Raw genomic sequence first — 25638 nt, 5'->3', positions numbered from 1 at the left:
CTGGTATAGGTTGATTTTTGGGTTTGTGTAGTGGTTAAAGGTGTTTCTGCCTTGGTTGTTTTTATTAAGGGAGTTTAGGGTGTGTTATGTATTCAGAGTTCTGGTTTAAAGGTTATGTTGTTAGTAGTTAGGATTTAGGTGTGGAGGTGTATTATTGTTCACATTAATAAAGCACTCTTTTCCTCCTTCCTAGGTCCTTCATGTTATGTTTATAACATGTAGGATATGAAGGGGGTTTTAATGAGGCCTTATTCTATCAAAAAAAAATTGTGCAAAGGAAGCCGCAGCCTTTAGATTGAAGCAGGATACAAGAACCGGTTCTAGTTCAGGTATTTTGATACATTCAACTGCCTCTTGAATATAGCTAACAACTAACAAGCCCTAACCAAAGGCCAAATCTCTATGTAAAAGCTGGGATCTTTTTAGGGAATATTAGTCGAGTTAATCTTCTGATTTGCTATTTCACGAGGGCCTCTTTATCTTAATTATTTCATCTGTTGGTTGCTATTGCTTAAGTGATTTTCCACAGCTTTTGTTATATTTATAATAGGTACTCCAGCATTATTGCTTCCTTTTGATGAACAAAAGATTTCTATAGCTTCTAGGTTCTTAATTGAGGTAATTTAAAAGGATGGATCCTTGTGAAAATATCAAAACTTAGAAAACTATTTAGGCATCATGCTAGGACTGTAAACAAAAAATTAGGGTTAGGATTGAAATCTGATGGTCGTTTTTGAAGTAGGGTTAGGGCTAGTTAGAATTTGGTAGATGACAAGTCCTTGAAAACATAACAGCTGATCAAATCTCATAAACTTGTTCATATTTGCAAGGAAAATAAAAGAACATAGGTATAAATGTAGAATGCTATCATTCTTAGTCAAATAAGGACTTCAATAAAAATGCAACACAATTACAAAAAAAAATCCTAAACATTTAGAAAATGCTCTACAAGGCAGAAGTTAAAATACCCATTGAAACCTGCAATTTCCAACAGATAAAAAACATGAGTTATTATCTAACGCATGTAATTAATACCTTATAGGCTAAACTTCACATTATGCAGAAGAAATTTGGAAAAACATACCCCCTCTTGTCTGTTTTGTGTTATGAACTGTATGTCGAATGCCCTAGCAATAAAGAGAGAACCAAAGAGCAAAGACAACAAAAGGTACTACTAAGCACACATGCTGGAGGAAAGTGTGCTTAGTATACTACATAAGTTTGAAAGGTCATAACTTTATGTTCCAATGTCCGATTGAGACAATTTTTTTTAAATCCGCATAACTTTTCAAAACCTACATGCTGGCAACACCGCTTTCATCCCCAAAAGCATTGTTTTAGCATTTAATTTTGAATATTTAAGTTTTATCAATAATTTTAAACCTTTGACTTCATTCTTTTTTAACCCGTCTGACTTAAAAGTTCAAAATTTTCACAAAAAATATCATTATTTTATAAGAATTTGATACACTTAATTTTCTGGAAAATGTTTAAATTTTTTATTTTGGTATCTGTAATTTCGTTTCAGTTTTGGTCACAGTGAAGGAAAATGCAATTGTAACCAACCTGAACTTGTCGGCAGCTGCAACCAACTTCGGCAATGTCAACGGCAAGTTAAAAAAAACAAGCAATATTTTTTTATGCAAAGCTAAACGTATAAAATCACTAGAAAGTAGAAACTTTAATTTCCTTTCAAAGTTTTACAATACAATCCCCAATTCGTTATAGTTTTAACAAGACTAAATTTAGGTAAATTAAAGCCCTAAAAACTTAAGAAACCGAAAATGATGCCTAGTAGACTACAACAAGGCCTATTCCAGGGGGAAATCACTAGAATACTCCTGCCCTCGAGCATAGGCCATTTTTGCATAAAAATATACTTGTTTGTCTCTCAATTAATGGTCATGGAAATTATATTCAATTGTTATTGTTCAAAACCAAACTTTAAGTTGTCATATCTTATTTATTGTCACCCTAACTATTCATTTTCACAAAAGTATCATTATATAACTGCCCATCAAAAAAGATCAAATTCAAAACATCGAGACTATAGTATCAAAATCGAGCCGGGGGTTATATTTCAGTTGTTCAAGAAAAACAAGTAAAAGGTATAGGACACTATAAGCTACATCCAATAAGCATGGCAAAGAATTTACCTACGCAAACTTCTCTTTGACATCATTGAGGAAGTTCTTGTACAACGGAATAACATATAGATCTGATACCTGTACAGCTTACAAAGAACATTGAATCAAAGAAACAATAAGGTCTAAACAAGAATAGAAATTGAAAAGCAGACATGAAGGATTACTACAATAGGAATCTAGGACAAATTGATTTTATAAACCGAGAAATTTCCTTAAACAATAATTCCATATGCTTAAAGTTGTCATAATGGATCAGAAATAGCAAAATGGTTTAACTTCATTGTGAAATAAACCACAAACAACAAACAAAATCTAGTATACATGAGGAAAGGAACATATATACTCTCCTTATATAGAAGATACACCGCAAAATCCTAAGAACATAACTTTAATCAATGCATCCTAAGACATAATAGATGCTTTGATTTAAAACTTTTCAATCCCTTAAATTCACACTCGAGCATTAATATCGGAAATCTCACAAGGTTCCGAGGTTACGTGCATGTATCCATTCCTAATATTCAGAATAATAATTACTTCATTATTAATGTTTGATTAAATAAAGGAACTCAAGATGAATAAGAAAGTCGAAACCACCTGTTGGCTGCTAGCTATTGCAACAAATAGATACCGCAAAAAGATCTGTACAAATCACATGACAACGATAGAGAGCACGCTTGTATGCATCCATGACCTAGCATGAATGGCTACGAGCGTGCTCTCTCTCGTTGTCAATTGATAATGTATCATATCTCAAAGTAAAATCTGCAAAAAAGAAGGGACATAATAAGAAGATATTGCAGGGTAGCTATTACTTGATAGAAAAGACACTCTAATCACAATGGTTTCTTACCATAGAATGTCATAGATTGCGTTACCATTGACGCCAATGCAATAGAAATACATCCAATACTCATGTAATTACAAGCAGAAACCATTCAAAACAACATTATCCTCTCTATGCACGATATCTCTGTACTCTATAGACATAGTGACATCTAATAACATTTCCCTAAAGCCATCAATGTCTTACATTTCATGAACATAATTAACTATGTCAGTCCAAGCAAAACAATCTTCATGTCCATGAATAGTACCAGCATAGTTCAAGAATTTCATTAACTATTGTCATGGGAGTGAATTTTTTTATTTATAAAAAATCACATTTTCTTCAAAAACTTTTGTTTATAATCATGCATGTAACATGTATGTTACAAGTATCCAAAATCATTTTTTGAAATCCAAGTTCCTAAAGAAACTCGTACCTAGGACAACATGACTGTATGTAACATCCATGTCACATGCAATGACAGATGATAACTTGGTAAGCAAATTCCTCACCAGAAGCTCACCGAAGATTCTGGAATCTTTCTAGCTGACTGGACAAGCAAGAGGGGACTCATATGAGTGATGATCATGCATATTACAAAGCCTTAATGATTAAAGACAAAACTATTCTAGAAACTTATCAAACTTCTTGTTATCTGCAATTTTTTATACTTAGAACTTCAAAAGTCAACAATATCGTTTCATTATATTTCAAAAGTACATTGAAGAGCTGAATTTGACAAATAAAAGCTTAAAGAAGATAAAGCAAAGGAAAACAAATCAAGGGTTTGTTTCAAGTTTCAACCACATATTCTTAACCAACAAGGGAAACAACCCAAAATTTTGTATAGATTGTACTTTTTGCACAAGATTTCTAGAAGAAACAAAGCCAAAAATCAAAGTTTTTTCAAAGCACAAATAGTTAACATAGGCTAAAAACCTAACAGCAATAAACAACCCTAATCTTAGAATTCACTTAGAAAAGAGGCTTTAAGAAAAAAAAATTCAGAGAAACAATTATGAAGAACAACCTTGAACTTAATTCCCAGATCCAGAACCAATTTATCAACCACCAAAGAACCTTAAAAAAGTTTCAAATTAAAGCACGAATAAAACCCAGAAAAATTGAAGCAGATAAGACAGAAAACACCCACTTGGCCACTTGCACTGCAGCATGGTCAAGAGCAATACTTCCAAAGAAAAAAAGTGAAAAGGAGAGAGATTTTTCGGGCAATATATAAAAGGAGAATTCCAATGGCTTTCCAGTACAGTTCCCAGAAAAAGATAAATATTAAAAAGGATTAATTAGCGATATATTAATTAAGGGTTTTGCTTAAAGGATGAGATTTTGAAGGTACCGTTTCGAAATCCGCCTCGTTTTCTGGGATCGAGATAAACGCCGTTTGACCCAACGGTCAGTATATCGACACGTTCTTCGGGCGGTACAATTCTAGTTATAGGATTAAAGAGACCAGACAACCAATATATAGTAGAAGACCAAAATATATATTTTCGCTGCTGCTCTAAATGCCACTCTGGGTTCAAGGCGGGTGATGTAAACGTGAGGAGAGGACGATGGAAGGGTCATTTTCCGGGGTTGGTGAGAAGACAAATGTGAATGTGAGAGGCACGTGGTGGTGAGTGAGGTGGGGCTGAAAAGAAGTTGCACCTCAAACGGTTGGATTACGACATTATCCATTAACATGCGTACTCCAATTAAACTTCACTTAAGTGTAGATATTGTTTAAAAGTATAACTAAAGGTTTTCTTAATGGAAAACAATGATATTTCATTCCCAAAAAAAATAAAAGAAAAAAAATAAAAGAGTGAGTTGCTTATATTTAGGGATAAATATAAGTCGAATCGGATCAAAACTCGTCAGATTCGAATTCTATATCCCTACTTATACTCAATTATTATGAGTTGATGCAACAACATTTATTATATAGTTGGATCATAGTGGGTTGAATTGACTGCTTCTTCTTATCATATATATATGAATGAGCATAATCTAATTATAATGTGTAAAAATCTTATAGTTTTATATTTTTCGTAGGATCATTGGATGAAAAAAATTAAATGTTAAAATTAACGGTAGAAAATAAGAAAGATATTCATTGAAAAAATAATAAATTAATTTCAACTTTTAATTATCTTTAATCTAATGGTCTTAAAAAATGTAAAACTAAAAGAGTTTTACGGAATTTAAATAAATCATAACTCATTTGTTTATATTCAATTATTATAGGTTGATAGTTGATAGAATTAAAACATATAAATTCAATTAAGATTAAGTATTTCAGGTTAGATTTATTTTAAATTTAGTTTTTTTTAATTCATTATTAAGTTTTTCAAATGGTTTCATCTAAAATTTATTTCATTTTAAAAATATATTTTAATTAAAATTAAAAAAAATTGAGATAAATACAAGATAATATATGTTCAAAGATGACTCTCAACCATTCGACATTGAAGTCTCACACTCGGAATCAAAGACTTCAAGGAATAACAATAATTCATTTACTATAGAGGCCACTTGGTTCTTGATTTTTTTAAACACAAGTTTAAATGATATTTAAATTTTATGATTTTTTTTTTATATTTCAACTACTAGTAAGTTAATTAAATTTAATTTTGGATGAACTGAGTAAAGTGTTCGAGGACGATGTACACTTGAAAAATTCAATTTCTCATGTAACACCCCAACCCGTATCCGACCCGAATACGAGTCTGAGATGTCACATTGCCTTTTTAAAACGTTTTTCCTTACAAAATATCAAAACATTTGAACTTATATTAAGAAAAATACGATCATGTATTGTTCAATTGTGTTTTGTATAAAATTTTGAGGTAAAAACATATTTATGAACAGTAAAATACGGTATGAACAGTACCTGCTACAGTACTTTCGGCAAAAAACTTATAAATTCGTATAAAATCTCTATTTACATATAACCATTACAAAACTTAATTATATGATTTTACAAAACCGATTAAAACATATCGGATTTAAACCTTTATTTACATGCCAACCACTATCATTGTTACAAAATACATATTATACATTTATTTTCTGATCTGATCTTTGGAAATGAGAAACTGACTTGTCTTGCATAACTTTTATCAATCTTCCTCTTCTCGGAACCTACGCGTGAAACAATCACACGCTAAGTCGCTGACTTAGTGAGGCATGCAAAACATAAACTATAACCATCTATCATTTCATATAAACAAAAGGTATACATATGCCAATATTATCATATCATATAAAAACATATATCATTAATATGCTTTTCGATACTCATATTATTGTTACTAATTCCTTGTGATCATATAAGCATGTGTTGAACATTTCTATACATGTCTTATAACACAAAGCATCCTATAATCCATGCAATACCGTTCATATCACAACAAGCATATGCATCTTATATATTGTATTTGTTATTGTCTCTTTATTAGCCCATGGTACATTGGTGAGAACTGAAGGTATGTAAGTACATTGAGGTTGTGCACTAATGTTGTCACCACAGCTCGTATAAGTTCTACTGAGTGGCATATGAAATTTGTCCCGAAGGACCACTGTATTGTCCCGAAGGACCACTGTATTGTCCCGAAAGACCTATGAAACCCTCGACTCTTGGCATGCCAACTATACGTATAGCTATCGTATCATATAACATGAGCATTATTATTTATCATTTCACATACGCATATAAGCTCATAGCTTCTGCATATATGTTTGTAATCATGTAGTTTCTTTCATGTAATTCATATCACTTTTCATATGAATTCATATTCATATGTCACATAGCTCATATCATTTTGCATGGATTCATATAAACATATATATCATTTGTGTTTCATCACTTATTCTCATATCATATAACAGTCTCTATCCTCTTATGTTCACATGACATTTAATGCATACAAATTATATTCAAATATGCCTTTACTCATGAATTCATACATCCTACAAATCATGTCATCTCTGTTCTCATATGTTTCCAATACATCATATATCACTAGTGCAATTTCATGTAAACATGTAAATCATGTAGCATATATATATAATATATATATATATATATATCCATTTCTATGTATAAAAGTTACTTCTTACTATAGTAACTCCATTATTGGCTCATCGCAAGCCAATGTTTGTTCAAGAACTTAAGTACAAAATAAATTGCACTCACCTTAGCCTTACTTTTATTCGATCCTAATCCTTTGATTATTCCGGAACTTGTTTAGGCTCAATATCTACATAAATATATCATTTCAAAACAACTATCAGAAGCCTAAACTTTAAACTTGATGTTAATAACTTAAACCGTTTAATGAATCAAATTCCATTTTTTTCATTTAGGGGGGAATCGATACCTCCCCAGGGGGAATCTGTTCCCCCTGCACATACTGAAATTGTCGTTCAAAAGGGGGTATCGATACCCCTTCATAGGGTACCGATTCCCTATGCCCAGAAATTGTATTTTAAGCCCGAAAATCATCAATTCTTCACTCAATTCTTCTATTTTAAACCCCTATCATGTCATTAAACCCAACCACCATTACTTAAACCAACTTAATCCATGGAACTCATCTTTAACCTCAAAATCCTATCCCTCATATGTAATTCAAGAATCATACTCAAATTTTAATATGTTCTAAATACAATTCTAACACTTCATATATTCCTTAATCAGCATGATGACAAGTCAAATTTAACTTCAAATTCAACTTATCAACTCTATATCAAAATTTCATTCAAGAACTCAAAATCTTTAATCTCTACTATATCTTTCATCTTATTGTTTTAGAACAAATTAAGCTTTCCTTAAGCTTAGTTATCATCTAATGATCGAAACTAACTCATAAAATCAACACATAATTGATTAATTAGAAAACTCACCTTTGCCTTGGAGCCTCCACGGGAGGATAGGAAGAAGAAGAAAGAGTTTTCAGATAACTTTTTCCCCCACCCCACGTGATTCATATTTATTAAGGGGGAAAATATCTTTATTGTCAAATGACCATTTTGCCCTTAAATTCTTTAGATAATTACTAAAAACTTTCAGAAAATATCCTCAAATAAATCATTGAACTATTCAACTATTTTACTTTGACCAACAAATTCCGAAATATTTTAATTTGGTCACTAACCCGGTATTGAGGATGTTACATCTCATATAAGAATTTTCTTTGTATTTTCTATTAATGATATGATTTCACACCTCTTAAATTTTTATAAATTGTTATTAATTTTTAAAGCAACTTCATAAAAGTCCACATCTTTGAAATAAATTCTCACGTTTAACCCTAAATTCAATGATTGAAACAAATATTATTTATTGATTAATATAAATTATGAAATACAACTTAATTTATAAATTTATATTTTAATTTAATGAAAAATATGACACCTGAAGTACCTTACATATTAACAAAATAAAGACAAAAAACAGTTGTAATATATAATTTGTCAAAATTTATATAAATTAAATTATTATAGTTATAATGTGAATGTATTCTAATATAGATTTAAATTTTTATTATCTCTATTTTTAATAATATAATGCTAAATTTATTATCATGTTTTATTTTAAAGGAATGTGCAGAGTTATAGATTAGATTTATGGAGGTCAATAGATTTTTCATGAAATAGACACTAGATTTAAGTTAATATGATAAAATATGTAAATGAAAAAAAATTGGGATCTAACTATCATCGATAACGAGGGTCGATGGTGATCAGTAACGACAATTTACGGTGGAAAATGATAGTGATGAGCGACAACCCGAGTGTAGGAACTTAGATTGAATTCGATGGTCAAATTAATTGATATTTTACATAAAATTTATTTGTTAAAATAGTAATTTTATCTAAAATTTAAAGTCAAATTTGTATCGTGTCTATGGTTTAGGGATAAAATTATATTTGAACTATTTTTGCTAACATATCACTTCATCATACTCATATGAATTAGCGACCTAATGATAAAAGTGTAATAAAAAGATAACATAAGTGATCAAAACATTATTTTTTTAAATTATTGACCAAAATAAAATGGGCCAAAAATAAAAATGATGATGAGTGAAGTTTACCCTTTTATTTGTTATATAGAATATAGGTAAGCAAAACCAAAAACCCAAGCTAAAAAGTGGATGGAACTTCCTTGGCCATTGATCAAAGTTTGGTGCATCCTTTTGGTCTTGTTATTGATTCCATCAGCTTCCAACTACAAGTCTGAGTCGGAGAAATGGGCCATGAAGTTGCATTTGATCTTCGCTGTATTGCCTTTGCTTGTCCTTTTCATCCTCACCCGAATCCAGGACGGCTTACCCTCCTCCGTTAGCACTTACAAAAACAAGTTCAACTTTCTTCGTCGTGATGTTGGCCACAAGTTGCCTCGAGCCCCCCTGCTTCTGCTGCTGTTTCTTCTCATTATGACCTACGCCTATGGTTCAACCCCTACTCTCTCCTTAAATGCTACTAGTCTTTTTGTTTTTATCATCCTGCCTTGGTAATGGAAATACTGTCTGGTTAATGGGTATTTCTACTTGAAGGTTTTCTTTTAAACATCAATGGAGTTTTGCAGATGTTGATAGACCTTTCTATGTTGTACTAAATGCAGATGATTCTTGCTGTCCACATTTAATAATTTTTGTAGACTTTTGAAACGTTAAAAGATTTTCAATAGACCACCTACTAAGTTGTTATATGATCTAGGGTTAACCTCGTGCGACATCTTATATCATTCATTCGATCACTTTTTCTTAACATGATTTCTTATATTTTCAAATGATTTATCTAAATCAAATTATATATTTATATTTATTCAACCCGTCATCTTATCAGTAATAATCATAACCCTAAGTTTGACGTTGATAATAAAATTCATTATAAAACTCTTCGTTGAGATTGAGGAAAAGGATTCATCATACCTCGTCGTCTACTATCGATGTAAGCCAAATGTAGAGAAGTAGCCTATATAAATTTGAATTCCAACGAATGATCCCAAACATAAGACAAACGAATGACAACAAGTGATGGTTCGTCCAAAATACATATACATTAAGTAACAAAGTTAAAAGAATAGATACGATCTACTTAATGTAGTAAGGAAGGTCGAGGACGTAGAGAAGGAAGTAAGCCCAAACGACACCGGAGATTCCACCGAAGAAGAATCCTCCGGTGAACTTAGCCCATCCATCAGCCGTTTGCAACTGGTCGGGCTCCTTCTTCCTCCCAGTCAGGGTTAGGCTTGGGGCCGTCGAGGGCTCTCCTTCGTTGAACGATGCAACGCCATACATTGTAAAGCAAATGCTGAGCATCACGACCAGACCTGCAGCTGCCAATGAACCGGCTTGACCTGCAACGGCTGTGTTCCTTAAAGGACCGGCCTTAACGAATGGATCCACCAGGAGGAAGCCGTGGGCTAGACCCACTTCGACGCCTCTGAGAAGTGGGTTCACTGCCGTCCTGTAGGCCGGAAGGTTGGAGAGGTACCAAGCGATCAAAGGGCTTGATGTGATTCGGAGTTTCGAGGCTTCCGATGAAAGGGTCACCGTTGATGGGCTGAATCACTTGGAATGTTCGCTGCAGATGGTTAAAAAAGAAAGAAATTTATTCAGTTGCTTAACTTCTCGCCATTGATGGGTTTAAGGAGCTTTTGCTTTTCCTTGTCTTATTGACCAGCTTTGACAGTTAAGCATGGAGTCCGGGTCTTGCGGCCGGGTGAGACTCTGAATGGGGCTCCGGAAATGCCCTTGGGAACTAGGACTGCTCTTGTAACAGATGACGTAAAGCTGCTCTTGAGCTGAGTTGCCATTGGAGAGCAAGTGGTAGCCATAAGTTTAATCAAAATCAAAAGAACGAAGGGACTTGAGAAACTTCAAATTTGTAGAAGAAGACGAGGCCAAAGAGTATGGATGCATGGGAAAAATTGTGGTCAATAAAGATGATGTGTTCCCTTTGCAGATTTTTAATTGGAGGGGGAATGTGAGAATCTTATCCGTTGTCAATCCATCTATCATATACCAACTCAGAAAAATATTAAAAAATAAACCATCTCAATTAGTATAGTGATATTAGATCTCTTAAGTAATATCATATGTGAATCTATGGTCGTCTCTGTCTCTACAGTATCTGATATGAATTAATCGATCAATAAATTAGATACCAATGATTATAAAAAAAATTATTAAAAAATAAAAAATTATAATCGTTTTGATAATGTATCATAATTTGTTTCACTTCGGTGATGGCAGTACACCCATTAATATATCAAATATAAATGTTGTCAATGAGTATTGACACAAGTGGTTGAGATTCAAGAATTTGAGTTTGTAAGATCAAGTTCGAATCCCATCATCGTTATTCTTGGTGGGTAATCTGTAAAGTCATATGTAAATCCCAATTGGGTCTTAGGTATGCCCTGACACTGGACTGGGAGAGCCACCCCTGATCTAAACTTTACTGCATTAAAAAAAAATCAAATATAAATGCTAGTTTAAAACCAATATTTTGACAAAATATTTGATAAACCTCAATAGCCGTTATGTGTGATACCGATCATCATCCATGATTCCATTTCATTTGTTGTTTGTAGGAGCTAGCCATATGATATCTAGCTCTATTCATTTCAACCCAAATACGTCAATCTACTCAAATCCAAAATTAACCTAAAATTTTAAAAACAAAAATAATCCCAACCTATAATTACTTTCAAAGGATTCGTGCCGAACTTCGAAAATAAACTCATCACTTAATATGCGATGAGTATAGAAAAACACACGATATTTTATGTTGGAGGGAAAGAAATTTATAAAATTTTAAGGGAGGAAGATGAAAACAGATTTTCAATTAAAAATATAAAGAAAATATTTAAAAGTATATAAGAATTTGAAATTTTTAGGAGAAAATTATCCTCACCCACTCCCCTTGTAATACCTCAAATTTGTAGTTTCGGATAAACTCGAGAGGTATATGAACCACACAAAATTTGTAATTAAAGTCGTTGGATCAAGTGTGAGTTTATTTGGATGTGCATTGGGCCTGATTGCCATAAAGAGGGAATTTTTGCATTAGAGACAAAAGAGGGAGAACAAAAAATGCAATTAGCCCATTGGTATGGTTTTTTGGGACTTGGAAATTGAAGGGAAAAAGCTGAGCTTTTATCATTTTCTTCTCTCCTCGTTCTCTTCATATTCTTCTTCTCTATATTACTAATCTTCTCTTCCTTCTTTATTCTACATCTTCTCATTTCATCTTCTTCTTTAAGATTTAAGATTGAGGCAAGAATTTCTTCTAGGTTCCATTCAGCCTTTAAGTAGATCTTATGCTTTCCCACAAACTTGGTTGGTATTGCAAAAGCTATAGTTTCATGTTATGGCAAGAGAAAGTATGTTTTGTTGGTGATTTGGGTATTTGAGCATATTTGGTGTTTTTGTTTGATTCTTTGATTAGATGAAGTTTTTGTTGTAAAGATTGTGTTTTTAGGGTGCTTGATGATCCTAAGTAACTTCTATAAGCTTTACATAACATTTGGGGACCTTGGGATGGTCTTAGGAGTGATTGGAGAGCTTCACTCATGAGAAACAAGGTAATCTACAATAGTGGTCTCCAATCTCCCTATCTTCGAAATCCCTTAGGATAATTTCGAAACCCCTGCCTAAGTCGAAATAGGCCTAAAACATTGCCCAGAAAGCCCTTTCATAACGTTTTAAGAGAGAGAATGAACGAAATAATAGTGAGGGGACGATCTCATCTATTTGTGTTGCAATTGATAATAATGATATAGGTGTAATAACCATAAGACTTGTACCTTTATTTGACACTTGAAAAACGATAGAGACACCCGAGCTATCTGTATGCATGACGAAAGTCTAAAGTATATGTATGTGAAATATCTGGATATATCCCCGACAATGCTAAGACACTTTAGTATCAATGTTAATGTACTTCTATATCAGTGTTGAGGTACTTTAATACTAGTGCTAAGTCATTTCTTTTAATCGATGATATATATATATATATATATATATATATATATATTCGATGTTTTGATATGTATCATGCTTATTTCATTTTGTCATTGTTTGATATTTCGATTAGAGACCTAACATATGAATACTCATGGCAAGGCTCTTAGTAGAAGACTAAGGGAAGCATGAGGCTCCAACCATAGCAATAAAATTGTTAAACTTTAAGTAGTTGACACTTGAATAAGATCTTACATGTACTTACTACTTATCACCATATGCATGCTTTTATTTATGAGATTCATATACTGCTTCAAATTAGTGATTATATTACTGGATTTTGTAAGCTCAACGTTCGGATGTTTCTGTTCGCATGCTAATATATTGAGTCGTTCGAGGAGCACTGTCATCGTTGGATTTCCAACATTCCTCACAGAATATTGTTTGATTACTTTTATCGAGCATATGTATTCATAGGATCCTTATTTATTATAATTTGTAAACTTTGTGTTGTATTAATTGGTTTAAAATGTCATGGAATATAAAAAAAAAATTATTACTATTATTAATTTCTTTTCACAAATATATGATTTTTAAATAAATAAAAAATATTACCTACTTCGGTGGTTCCGTATAATATTCTAATCCTTCAAATTTCGAGTAGGATCGGATTAGAGTGTTACACCCCTTGGTCCATTCCTCCTTCAGGAATATCATCTCCTCCATCTGGCAATCCAAACAGAGTCCATACGAAATTTGGAGAAAAAGCATAAAACAGGGGTATACATATAAAACAGACTGCATATATTAGAGGATCAAAATATCTTGGTCTACACCATATTAAAATTAACAACGCATTTTTTTTTCATTTTTTGTTGTTTCTTTTTAAATACTAAATTCATTCATACACTGCACCTGAAAGGTTAAGGCTAACAGCTAAAGTGAGAGGGGCTACCTTTTTTGTTGTTAATTAGTGAAGAACCGAAACCTGATACCGGTATTTCCGAAGTAGTTGCCATGGTTGGGAGAGAAGTTGTAGGTGGCAGAACCAACAAGAGAGTGGCTGTAGTTGTCAACAGGTCCAGGATAAACATAGGGTCTGTCATACACGTACTGCATGTATCTATCAGTAACTCTAGGATAGAATGTTTTGTCAACAGCTACGTTAGCGATTCGAGGACCATACCCAGCACCATTGGCACGAGGCCTCTTCGGTTGAGGCTTGGCAGCTTCAGTTGCCCTCCTATTGTCTGCCTTAGCCTTCTCTAAAAGGAGAACCCGCTTCTGAAGTGGATCGACAGGGTATTGCTCTTCAAGATTATGCTCCTCAATGCACTTGATCACAGCCTTTAGAGCAGGCAACTCTCGCTCACTAACTTCAGTCTGAAAACTCAGAAGAAAGTAGTTCATTCATTTTCAATAATGCAGCAGAAAAACAATTGAAACAAAAATAAGTGTTGATTGTCAAACATTCAGTTAATGTTCAACTGAAATATATTCAATCAATACTAGGCAAACCAATCACCTAGAAGAAGTGGGATAAAGAACACACCTGGGCAGTGGGAGAGGCATTTCCAAGCTTGACAGGTGAAGCAGCTTTTCTTGCATCCTTCAAGTAGGATTTCAGCAAAGGTACAGGTGAAAACTGCTGTGTCAGCTCAAATGCAAAAGCCAGGTTAACTGCGTCAATCTGTCTTCCGCTATTCACCAGAACTTCAATTACACCTGGCATTTTCTCAGACAAGCCAAGGGAACGACATAGATCGGCTGCTTGTCGACGACGGGAGACCATTGGTATCAGCCTTGAAAGTTCTTCTTCATTGAAGTTGGAAGCAATAGCAAAAGTGGCAAGAAGCTGCAGAAAAGCATGAGCTTCCAATGAGTTACCATTACTAGCATCCATGTCAAGAGAATCCAACTTCGGTTTCCATTCCTCGGCAATTAATTTTGCTTGGTCCTTAATATCTTCTGATATCAGAAAAGAAACAGAAACAATATCCAGATTAGATAGCAAGAAGCTAAGACATTCCATCAACATAATACAGGTTCGCCTAAGCCCCAGTAGATTTGAGTCTTTTTTTCCATCTGCATTTGGCACTTCTGAAAGGTAAAATCCTTTCAAAGATTGCAGGACCAATCGAGCTGGGTTTGCTGCAGCTTTCAATGCCCAAGGAATTTCCTCCTTCAGTGCAGCAAGGTTCTTACGGTTATCTGAAATAAACTTCTGCAGTCCTTCATAATCCATCTCTTCACATAGTTTAACTAATTGAGGATAAGATTTCACCTCGAAATTTCCATTTTCAAAAGAACTTTTAATATCCTCGGAGTTATTTTCAGTAGCTACTGAATCAAGTGGTTTCTCCTCAACTGAGAGTTCACCACTGCCTCCATTACAGTCAACATCAGCAGGTTGCTCAGATGATAATTTCTTTTGCTTCTCTAGAGCATTCGTAATGGCAAAAACAGCTGCATCTCTCTTCTCTTGTAGCCTGACCAATGTAGTTTGTTCTTTGGCTACTACAGCAGCTTCACGCTTCTGCAACATTTCACAAGCTTTCCTTGTTTTTGTCTCGAACTTCTTTTCTTGGTCTTCCAACTCATGGAAGCGTCTCTTCAAGGACTTCTCAAGACCACTGAAATGTTCCTCAAGTTCTTTCCATTTCAGATTAAGTGTTAAAGCACGCTGACTTTCAAGTTCAGCAAATGCTTTCTGAAGCTGCTGTATCTTAGAGGCTGTCGAGTCTATAAGTGTCACAACTGACTGTGTATCTTCCATGACATAAAAACTGAAGGAGAAAGAAATCAGTAGGCGACTAGGCGTCAGATCCCCCAATGCAGTATGAGAGAAAGGATGTATAACCAAACAGATTCTCTAAAGATCACAATCCTTTGAACCAAAAGGAAAGATGAACGCAATATAAATTAAGAAACAGAATAACATGGAAGATAAAATTCAGCATAACCAAACCCATTTTCTTGTTCAAAAAATTGAACATTGCCTCCGTACACCAATAATAAGTTAATCAACTGATCAAAATGAAATAAAAAGCAACAAAATTAAGGACTTAGTTATATCCATAACTATCGGAAAATACCACAACTTGAACACATGTATATCAAGAAAACGTCAAGTTGTCAACAGCTACAATTATAATCCATTTTAAGAACCGTATATAGATTCCATAGCAGTCCCCAAAAGGATATCTCACTGAGCATCTGTCCAAGGAAATACTGGTACAGAAGAATGCATTTTTTCCTTCTAGAATCCAAAAATAAAGTCATGGATACATACTATTTTATGTTAACTATGAACTAACACCCCAATAAAATGAATAAAGACTGCACAAAGCACGCCAGCAGCCATGGTACTAGATGTTGCCCTTAAAGTGAGAGGAATATTCGCAACAAGAATGTTCACCAACAATGCAACAACAACAATTGGTGGGAATAAGATAACTTCAGAAAACATGGTGAAACCCAAGATGCAGACACTAAGGAACTCTTCAAATCATCTTAATTCCCAAGAGTTTAAGATTACTCCTTAATGACATTTTCTACCTTTATTGACATATACTTCCCACACTTCAGGATAAATAACAAAGTCAATGAAGACATAGGTACACATCCTTCTAAACTTTGCAGTATGCAGACTACATAGATACTTAAAAAATATCAGCATTTAATATTCACAAAAAAGGTGGGATAGGGATCAAGGAGAGTCTGCTGCTTGAAATCAATTAATTCATTGTAGAAGCTGTACTTATATTACTCACAGCACATAAAAAAATTACAATAAAATGAGTGACAATCCTTCAGTCTATCTTTTTTTTTTAAAAAGGAACAAAGATGCATCTCAAGCTATCATAAAGCAGAGACCCAGACAAAATTACCATCAGAATGTTACTGGTCACCCTTCTACAAAAAGAGATACCATTCACACAACAGGCAAGTCGCCAAGAAAAATTTACAATCACAATTTCACTGGACCCATTTTCTAAAAGAATAGTAGCACTCTTATAGACATTCTCTACAATTCTCTCCCTCCCCCCTCCCCCTCTCGCTCTCACTCTCTCTCTCTCTATATGTCTGTGTTCCATAATTGGTCCTCAAACATGAAACCATTCCTTGATTAATCACCAATAACTAATTCAGAAAGCCACAAGTTTACCTTGAATCAGAAAGAAATTTCTTCTTCAAACAAAAAAATGTTACTTCATGCAGCAAATCAAAGTCCTACATTTCTCAATTTCTCCTAACTCAATAAGGACCACTCAATAATAATCAAACAGATTAGCATGTTTCCAAATTTAAATAATATAATTACCACTCAACAATCGAGCGTTATTGTTCAAAGTAAATATTCCTTTCTAGAAACACCAAAGTTAAACCCTACATCAAATGCCATAAATAAGCTGTCAACACAAAGAGAAAGAGATATAGAGGGAGAGAGAGATCTGCAGCTTAACCCTAGAAAGCCTAAAAAAGAAATCACTTACTAAACAGCAAAATAATTCGGAAGTATAGAATTTTACAATAAATAAGTAGATGCTCTCACCAGAGATTTTATAAGCTTCAAATTCACAGAAAGACAACGCCGTGTCCGAGATCGTAAACAGTAAACCAACAAAAAACCACCAAACCCTAAAACTAAAGAAACACGACCAGAACAGTGTAAAAGTTTCAGTTTTTCACTGCAGAAACAAAGCATATAAAAACACGAAATTCGGCAGTTCAAAACGAAGGACCCTGAAAGCTTAAAAAGAAAAGGAAAATTCCATGAAAATAGTGCCGATCCGGAGAGAAGTGTGAGAACGTAAGGAACAGAGAAATAGAGAGGAAACTACCTGACTAATCCGAAGCGAAATGGAGCAACAAAGTGACCTAACTCGACGGAAACTTGAATTATCAATTCATTTCGGGCGGGTTTTCTTCAAAAAGTAGGGATAGGTGAGGCTGATATGCCAGTACTCTTCAATCCCTAAAGAGAGGAAAGTGAGGTAAAAGGCAAGGATTTTATATTAAGCACTGGTGTCAGTGAAAATGAGGGGTGCTCTTCAAGTTTGATTCAGGCAAAGATATTGACCCCTGTTTTCTTACACCGAAGATAACATTATCTGTCCTGTCGGAATATACTGAACGTCCTGGGCTTGGCCCATTAACAAAATAGTTATAGAGTATAATGAATTTTGAATTTTAAATTAGTGTAATAAAAAGAACATTTGCGGAATAATAAATGGTTTGTTTGAATAATAAAGAAATATAATAAAATTGCGAGATGAGTTTATAAAAATTAGAGTAGATTAATTATATCTTTGATTAATTTTTTAAATTATTTAAATACATAACCATGTCACTAAAAAAAGATAGAATCATATAATAAAAAATGAAAATCTAATAAAATAACTCGAAAAAATGATATATACAAACATCATTATTGTCAATGAATAAACATCATCAATATTAACATAAAAATGCATATAACGATGTGGATGATAACATGTTTGACAAATTCATCTCCGTTTTTATCTGAACTTCCATCTTCTTCCATTGCATTTTTCATTTTTGGCCAAATTCTTCCACTTTATTGCGTTCTTCTTAGCCTCTTTGCCCTTTTCTCCTTTTACTAGTTCCATTAAGCACTGCTCGATCATGTCTCTTATCACTAAACCTTTCGCATTTTGGCGAGCCTTAATCCCAATGCCCCATACATCATCCACTTGCTTTGCGTTCATGATCTGATTCTGATCGGTCCACAGCGGCATCGCCAGCACCGGGACTCCGAGGCTCAACGTTTCGAGAATGGAATTAAGGCCGCAGTGGCTTAGAAAGCAACTTATTGACTCCTGAGACAGCACCTCCAATTGATGGCACCAAGTCACCACCAAGCCTTTCTCCCTAGTCTCCTCAATGAAACGGCTTGGAAGTTTGGCCTTCTCTGCTGTTTCCCACAGGAAGTTGCAGCCTGCAGCTTTCAAACCCCAAACCAGCTCTTCCATTTGCTCGACTTCAAGCGATGCAAGGCTTCCGAATGGACGTACACGACTGAGCCCTTCGGCTTGCCGTCTAGCCAAGCAAACTTAGGCAAGCACTAGTTTCTGGCTCGAAGAGATTCACGCCGTAGCCTATGTCGCCATCGAGTCGTTTGTCCAAGTACATTGATGGAACCGTTGGTCCTATTGTCCACACGTTCCAGAAACTTGACATACAATCCAGCACCTCTTTCTCTAATTCGTAAAAGGTGTTGAAAAACACCCAATCAGCTCCATCTACGTTGGAGAACTGATTCACAATAACATCAAACCAAGCCGGGGACGATCCATTATCCGAAATAAAAGACGGCAGCTCCGAAACTTGAAGCGGTGGCAATCCAGGGAGAGAGACAGTACTGTTCAGTGGCAGTTGCGTGGCAGCTGAATAAGTCCCCTATTGACATGGTAATACGCGGAGTCGACAGAACAAGTTTGAGTAAAAACCACAGCTGATGCAACTCCAAACTGCTTTGTAACATCGAGTGCCCAACTCAAGAACCCGTCATAGACGATAGCTCCAATAGGATGGTCACCGGCATCAACGAGTCTCTTTATTAAACTCGCCAAACTCTTAGGACCCACCGACCAGAACGTCTGCAGGTAAACCTCGCCGCTGGGAGACCATTATAGCCGCATTCATCGAAGCATCGGAGACAGTCTGAAGGTCGATATAGGCGTCGGAAAACCAGGACTTGGAGAGGAAGACTGTTGTGACAAGGGTGGCTTTGACGCCTTTGGAGGCTAAGCGTTTTGCAAATTGGAGCACGGGGTTTATGTGACCTTGGAGTGGGAAAGGAAATACTGAAACTTGGGGTTTTCTGGGTTTATTCTCATCTCCCATTGTCATCTCTATTCACTCAGTATCAGTTTTGCTTGCTGTCCTGTCCCCTGGTGTCTGAATATATAGATAGATAACTATGAACGGTGTAACTATTATGTCATATATATATATATTATAATCACTCGATATTTAAAATTTTTACGTATTGGAAAATGGCTAAAAATAACAAATTGACTTAGAATTCTCTCTTGATGTTGAGTTGCAGATAAAGCCATCTATAAGCGCTTCCAAGGGCGGCTTTCTAAGGCAAAATTACCATCACAAATATTACTGTTCATCATTTAATTATTTTACACAAAAGGCATTTAAAGTCCTTTAACTTTAAATGAATCAACGTAGTTCTCATCTTATTTTTCGAATCAATCTTCCAACTCAGGAAAATTTTCATTTTAATCATTAAAATATTCTTCACAAAATATACAAAATCACTAAGTTAGGTGGGGTGAAATTTCAAATCTAGAACCCATAGTGAAGATGGGCCTAACCACTAAGTTACGTTTTATATTCTTCACCAAATAATATTTGAAAAATGACCTTTGGTCATTGTAAAATATATGAAAAATAGCCTTAAAAGATATATAGATTATGGGTTATGTTACATATGGCATCTATATAATAGAAAATCTGCTTTAGTGACCAATAGGCTTCATAAAGTCCCAATCAATTCAGCAGGGCTGCCTTAGTTCTTTCCAATAAAATAGCCTCTCCCAGACTACATTTATAGAACACAAGTACTCCCCAAATATTGTACAAGGATATGTGACTGTACAGATATGAAAATTAAGAAGAAAGAATACTAGGACCTAGCACGCATATGTTTTGACATGTTGCAAGCTTCAAAACAACTAAGGTGATGCAGTTTCGTCATCAGAACCATCGTGTGGGTTCCCCTGAAATCCGGGGAAAGATTGCGGCATCATCGGATTCACCGGAACTGGGAAAGATTGTTGCATCATTGGGTTCACTGGAACTGGGAATTTATGCGCCGAACTAACAATGGTTCGTTCGTTTATCATGCTGACTTCCTTGCAGACTAGATTGAGAACCGTAAGGAAATCCCTCACCACCAAGAAGATTCTAAATGGATGAGCTTCTTCCTTTGCTGAGTTCCCATGGAAGTATTCAGTAATCTCCTTCACTAGAGATAATGCCACGTTCTCATGGGCTTGAATCCTTGGAATCTCCTGCTCAGCCATTTTCATAAATCTGTTCATCGATTCCGAAAATTTCTCTTTGCTCTCGTATGACCCCATTGTTTCATTTAACCTTAGAACCTCACTGATGTGTTCAAGGCCTCTAGAAAGCTTAGAGACCTCACCACCGAGTACCTCGGAATCCATTGCGGCAGCTTTTTTAACGTTGGTGAGCTCTGAACTGAGACCTGAAACAACTTGTAAACCAAGCTTTCTGCACCGGGCGTCTTCGGTTGAAGCAGAGTTTGGTGTTTGGTTGGTATTCGAAAGACGAGCACCCTCACTTCTTATGATTTCTTGTACAACAAAATGCAGGAGTGTGGTCTTACCATCAGCACCCTTGACATCAACAAGCTTAAGAAGTGTATCAAGTTTAAAGGCTTGCGCATCGCCTCGATTTGTCCCGCAATTCATGCGGTTCCCGGTCTTGAGGACAGCCTCTAGAAGTTTCAAAAACATCCTACTATTTCTCAATTCCTCACAAGCAGCCTGTGGAAAGGAAAAACCAATGAAATATATGAAACATTGACAGTGTTCCTAGGAAAGAAGCATTGCTTCCATGCAAAACAGATAGAATGATGGAATCGAGTCAAATTACCTCTAGAGTTTCGAAAGAGTTCTTAAGGTATTCAACTTCAGACTCGAAGTTGGCTATGTACAGCATTGCATCCACCCTTTTGAAGGCAAAGGGTACATCGAGAACAGTCTTCAAGAATTTCTCAGCAGGACCAAGCTTAACTGGCGAATCATCTTTGTACTCCTTCAGCTTACATTCTTCTTCCTTTGTTGGAGCCATTCTCAATAAACTTTCAAGCAGACGGTCCACATCAGTGCCTTCAACAAAATCGCAATGTTCTGTGCCTTTTTGGGATCCAACACTCTGTTCTCTTGGTTTGGTGATGGAACAACCGAGCGCGGAGTTGTTTGCTTCGGTTTAGAATTCGGAGTATTTACGACGAATAATGTTTCGATCATCTCCTCATTCAACCTGTAGAAACAATACTCAACAAATTATTCAACACAGAAGAAGAATAGCATTAAAGAACCAAAAAATAAGTCCATAATTGAAGAAGGATCCCAATCGTACTTAAATGAGCTTGATCTGAGATGATCCCACACCATTTCACGATCAGAGTTGGCTCTCACTTTATCCCAATGTAATTGCTTTAACTTGGGTTTTGAGCCTTCCTCCGACTCCTCCACTGCCTCGGACTCGGACCTTGTAGGAACTTCGAGTGGAGAAATCTTAAACGGCGTTGAAGATGGTATAAGAGGAGGTTTTTCCCATTGTCGTCGAGGTGGTGGAGGTGACATCGATATCTGTTGTGAAAAAGGTACTGATGGAACAGTTTTTTCCCAAAGCCGTCGTTGCGATGGAAGTGGCGGCGGTGGCGGCGGTGGCGGCGGCGGCGGTGGAGACAACATAGGCTTCCGTAAAGCCTTGCTAAGTCTTAAAGGAGATTCATCAGGACATTTTTCCAAACTCCTATCGGGTGATGAAGAAGCTAAAGATGACAAAGAAGGAGCCTTACTGTAATCCGAAAATCCAACCTTCAAAGGAGACATTTCTGGGCTTTCCTCGAAAATACTGTTTGGTGACGGTGGCGATGGCGAAGCCGGTGATAGTAAAAGAGACTGATTATCTTCATTCAAAGCTCTGTCTGGTGAAGTAGAAGCTGAACAAACTGAAGAATCATTAATCGGAGAGTCTTTAACCGGTGAATTAATCCCACCAGCTGAGGCTAAAATCAATGGAGCCTTCATGTTTTGAACGAAATCCTTGAAATTTTTAATGGATGCATCGAGCTTCTCGATCAATACTCTGTTTGGCGAAGATACTGAAGGAGATCGTAAGCTTAAATCATCTGATTCTTTTCCAAGCACTCTATCTGGTGATGTGGAGGTCATAGACAACGACGGTGATCGTATGTGTTCATCAATGGACATGTTTGAAATTCGTGGGGAATCAATTAAAATCCTCTCTGGAGATTTCGGGTCGGGTCTTCCGGGACTCAAGCTAACCGGGGGAGAAATACTGAGCGACTGAAACCTGGCTGGTGAACCCGAACTCAAAGATGAACAGGAACAACTACTGCCAGACTCAATTGTTTTCACATCAATCGCCGTAAATACTCTTCTTGACCCGGATCCAGTTCCACACGAACTCTCTCGACCCCCCAACGATCCTCTCGGAGAATAAAACTTTTCTTCTTCTTCACCATCGTCTTCTGTAACCGATTCCACTTCAACGTCTCGAAAGTTCCGACCCGTGTTCTGTCGAGACAGAGGCGGTAATGGATGAAGCTCCGGAGAGTACAATTTTCCCGGATCCAACCCGGCATTGTCCGGAGAATCATTAGAAACGTCGTCGAACCGGCTTTGTGAATTTACAACTGTCCCCAAATAGAGGAATTCTGAACTAGTCGTGGAAGTCGTTCTTTGCTTCCGAACACCAATACTGCCATTGTTATTGTTATCATCATTGTGGTAAATATTTAATCCGCCGCTGTTGTCGGATGTCACGGTCTTGTTATCGTCAAAGCAATTATGCCCTCGCCTACGATGTCTGCAGAAGACAAAGGCGATAACGCCGGCGACAATGGAGACAGATAAGACGGCAAAAACGACAACGACGAGGAGCTTTTGGGAATTATGCTTGGGGGCAGGAGTGTGGGGAATGACAAGGGAGGAGATGTTGGCGGGGAAGGAAGCGAAAGTAGAAGGAGGAGGAGGAGGAGGAGCTGAAGGAAAGGTAGGGAAGAAAGGGGAACCGGGAGGAGAAGTGACGGATGAAGAAGATAAAGGGTACTTGGTAGTGGGAGGAGAAGGGGGAGAGGAAGACGGTGGATCGGAGGAAAGGGTGGAATAAGGTTCGTGGAGGATCCTACGGCTAGAAACGTGAAGCGCTTCGCATGATGACAACAAGCACCATGAGAAGAAGAAGAAGACGGAAGAGGAAAACATGGTGGGTTTTGGAGGTTTAGGGGAAGGGAGACATACAAGAAAATGATTTATCAGAATCAGGGCATAGTTGTAGTTGAAGACTTTAGTAGCAGTAGCAGTAGCAGTAGCAGTAGCAGTAGCAGGGGGCATGCGTCGGGTTTGGCCAACCAATCCCACCTGATATGAAAATTTTATATCATTTATCTGATTTGAATTCTATTTAATTTTTTGAGATAAATTTAAATTCGACCCGAAATAATAATAATATATTATTTTTATTTAATAAAAATAATAATTTAATTAAAAAAATAATATATAAAATATTATTATTATAATTATTTTTAAATATATAAAGTAAAATTATATTTTTTTTAGGTCGAGTCGGGTATTTTTTACTTTAAACTCAAATTCGATCTGATTCGAATATCACTTTTAAAAAAATTCGACCCAACCCGACTTAAATTCGATTTTTTTAAAAAAAATTCAATCTCATCTCATCAGATCAGATCGGATCGGATTAGAACATGTCTCATTCGGATCCCATGCCATCCCTAGTAGCAGTAGGAGGAAGACTGATATCAAATTTAATATTTTTTAAGTTAAATAAATTATAACCAAAAAAAAAATCGAATCAGTGGATATAAATTTTGATTTCTAACCGAAGAAATGCATCCAGCTAAGATTCTGCTGATGGTGGTGGAGCCATTGTTTAGGGCGGAGGGGGTTTTGTATTTGGTGGGGAAGAAAGGACTTTTCTTTTCTTTTTCTAAATTTGAATTTAATTCTACGTAAGAAGAAAATGCTGCCTCTAATTTATTATAATTTATGTTTTATTTAAGAAAATTTAAAATTTAATTTAATTATCACAGTTAAATGTTACCATGACCCCATTGATCTGAAATTTAATAGTTCTTTATTTCATATGTTAGAGATTAATTAAAGATCAAATGTGAATAATTTATATAAAATAAATTTAAACATAATAATTTTATTATTAATAATTTAAAATCATGTTTTCGCTAATAATTGACCTAATATTTTTAAGAAATCTTAATAGTTTAGGCATGTGTATGAAATGACAATTATCATAAATTTCGTGAGTTTTATTTCATCAAAATTTTGTTAATACTTTAACCGAATGGATTCCATTTTAATTTTTAATGAACCAAAATAAATTATTCGATATCATACTCGAAAAATTCGTAAGTGGCTCAAAAAACATTATAAGATTTTTATGACCTTAAGGTTTAGATTGAAGTTTAAGTTTGAGCTTGAACTTCAATCGAGTTAAATATGATAATATTTTGGGTTTAAATATTTATTAGTTGGAACTAAGCTTCAATTTTTTAATTTATTTTGAGTCAAATTCAAACTTGATAATTTTAAATTCGTAAACTTTTAAATTAATAAAACTAATTTAACTTTAAACTTTTTGAGTTGAGCTAACTCGACAATACATGATCTAGACTTATTTATACTTGTTTGTATTAAAAAATTTATCTATTTTTAACTTTTATCCTACATTATCAAAAACATAACAAAAACACTATAATAGGCATATATAAGCTAACTTCATTAAACTCTTCAACTCATGGAACTAATATGTATAAAATTACGATGTTTAATCCTATAGTTTTTTTTTGTTTTTTTTAAATATATATTTTTTAAAATGCTTT

At 35.2% G+C, this 25638-nt stretch overlaps 1 protein-coding gene, 1 long non-coding RNA gene and 3 pseudogenes across 4 annotated transcripts; all 5 read right to left on the bottom strand.

The window, feature by feature from the left end:
* Positions 1 to 599: 599 nt before the first annotated feature.
* LOC120120986 lies at positions 600 to 3275 on the bottom strand. Its single transcript, XR_005515949.1, has 4 exons — positions 3001 to 3275; positions 2742 to 2912; positions 696 to 812; positions 600 to 638 (listed from the first exon to the last, which is right to left on the bottom strand). It is a non-coding gene; the product is annotated as an uncharacterized LOC120120986 (long non-coding RNA).
* A 6777-nt stretch (positions 3276 to 10052) lies between these two features.
* On the bottom strand, positions 10053 to 10860 carry LOC120120985 (annotated as a pseudogene).
* A 2878-nt stretch (positions 10861 to 13738) lies between these two features.
* LOC120120981 (FRIGIDA-like protein 3) lies at positions 13739 to 18006 on the bottom strand. Of its 3 annotated transcripts, XM_039140470.1 has the most exons (4): positions 17801 to 18006; positions 17512 to 17603; positions 14509 to 15742; positions 13739 to 14339 (listed from the first exon to the last, which is right to left on the bottom strand). In XM_039140470.1, exons 3-4 carry the CDS (start codon positions 15730 to 15732, stop codon positions 13923 to 13925), a joined length of 1641 nt encoding a protein of 546 aa, XP_038996401.1. In that variant the 5' UTR covers positions 15733 to 15742; positions 17512 to 17603; positions 17801 to 18006; the 3' UTR covers positions 13739 to 13922. The 3 variants fall into 3 exon arrangements, with proteins under 3 accessions (XP_038996401.1, XP_038996403.1, XP_038996402.1); XM_039140472.1 differs by lacking the exon at positions 17512 to 17603; XM_039140471.1 differs by lacking the exon at positions 17801 to 18006 and having other exon boundaries at positions 17512 to 17722.
* A 387-nt stretch (positions 18007 to 18393) lies between these two features.
* LOC120121108 lies at positions 18394 to 19867 on the bottom strand (annotated as a pseudogene).
* Positions 19868 to 20471: 604 nt separating this feature from the next.
* On the bottom strand, positions 20472 to 24107 carry LOC120120980 (annotated as a pseudogene).
* Between the last annotated feature and the right edge of the window lie 1531 nt (positions 24108 to 25638).

Source organism: Hibiscus syriacus, unplaced genomic scaffold, assembly GCF_006381635.1.
Source record: "Hibiscus syriacus cultivar Baekdansim isolate YM2019G1 unplaced genomic scaffold, ASM638163v2 tig00110356_pilon, whole genome shotgun sequence".
Taxonomy (NCBI): domain Eukaryota; kingdom Viridiplantae; phylum Streptophyta; class Magnoliopsida; order Malvales; family Malvaceae; genus Hibiscus; species Hibiscus syriacus.
This window is presented reverse-complemented; position numbering and strand designations above follow the sequence as displayed.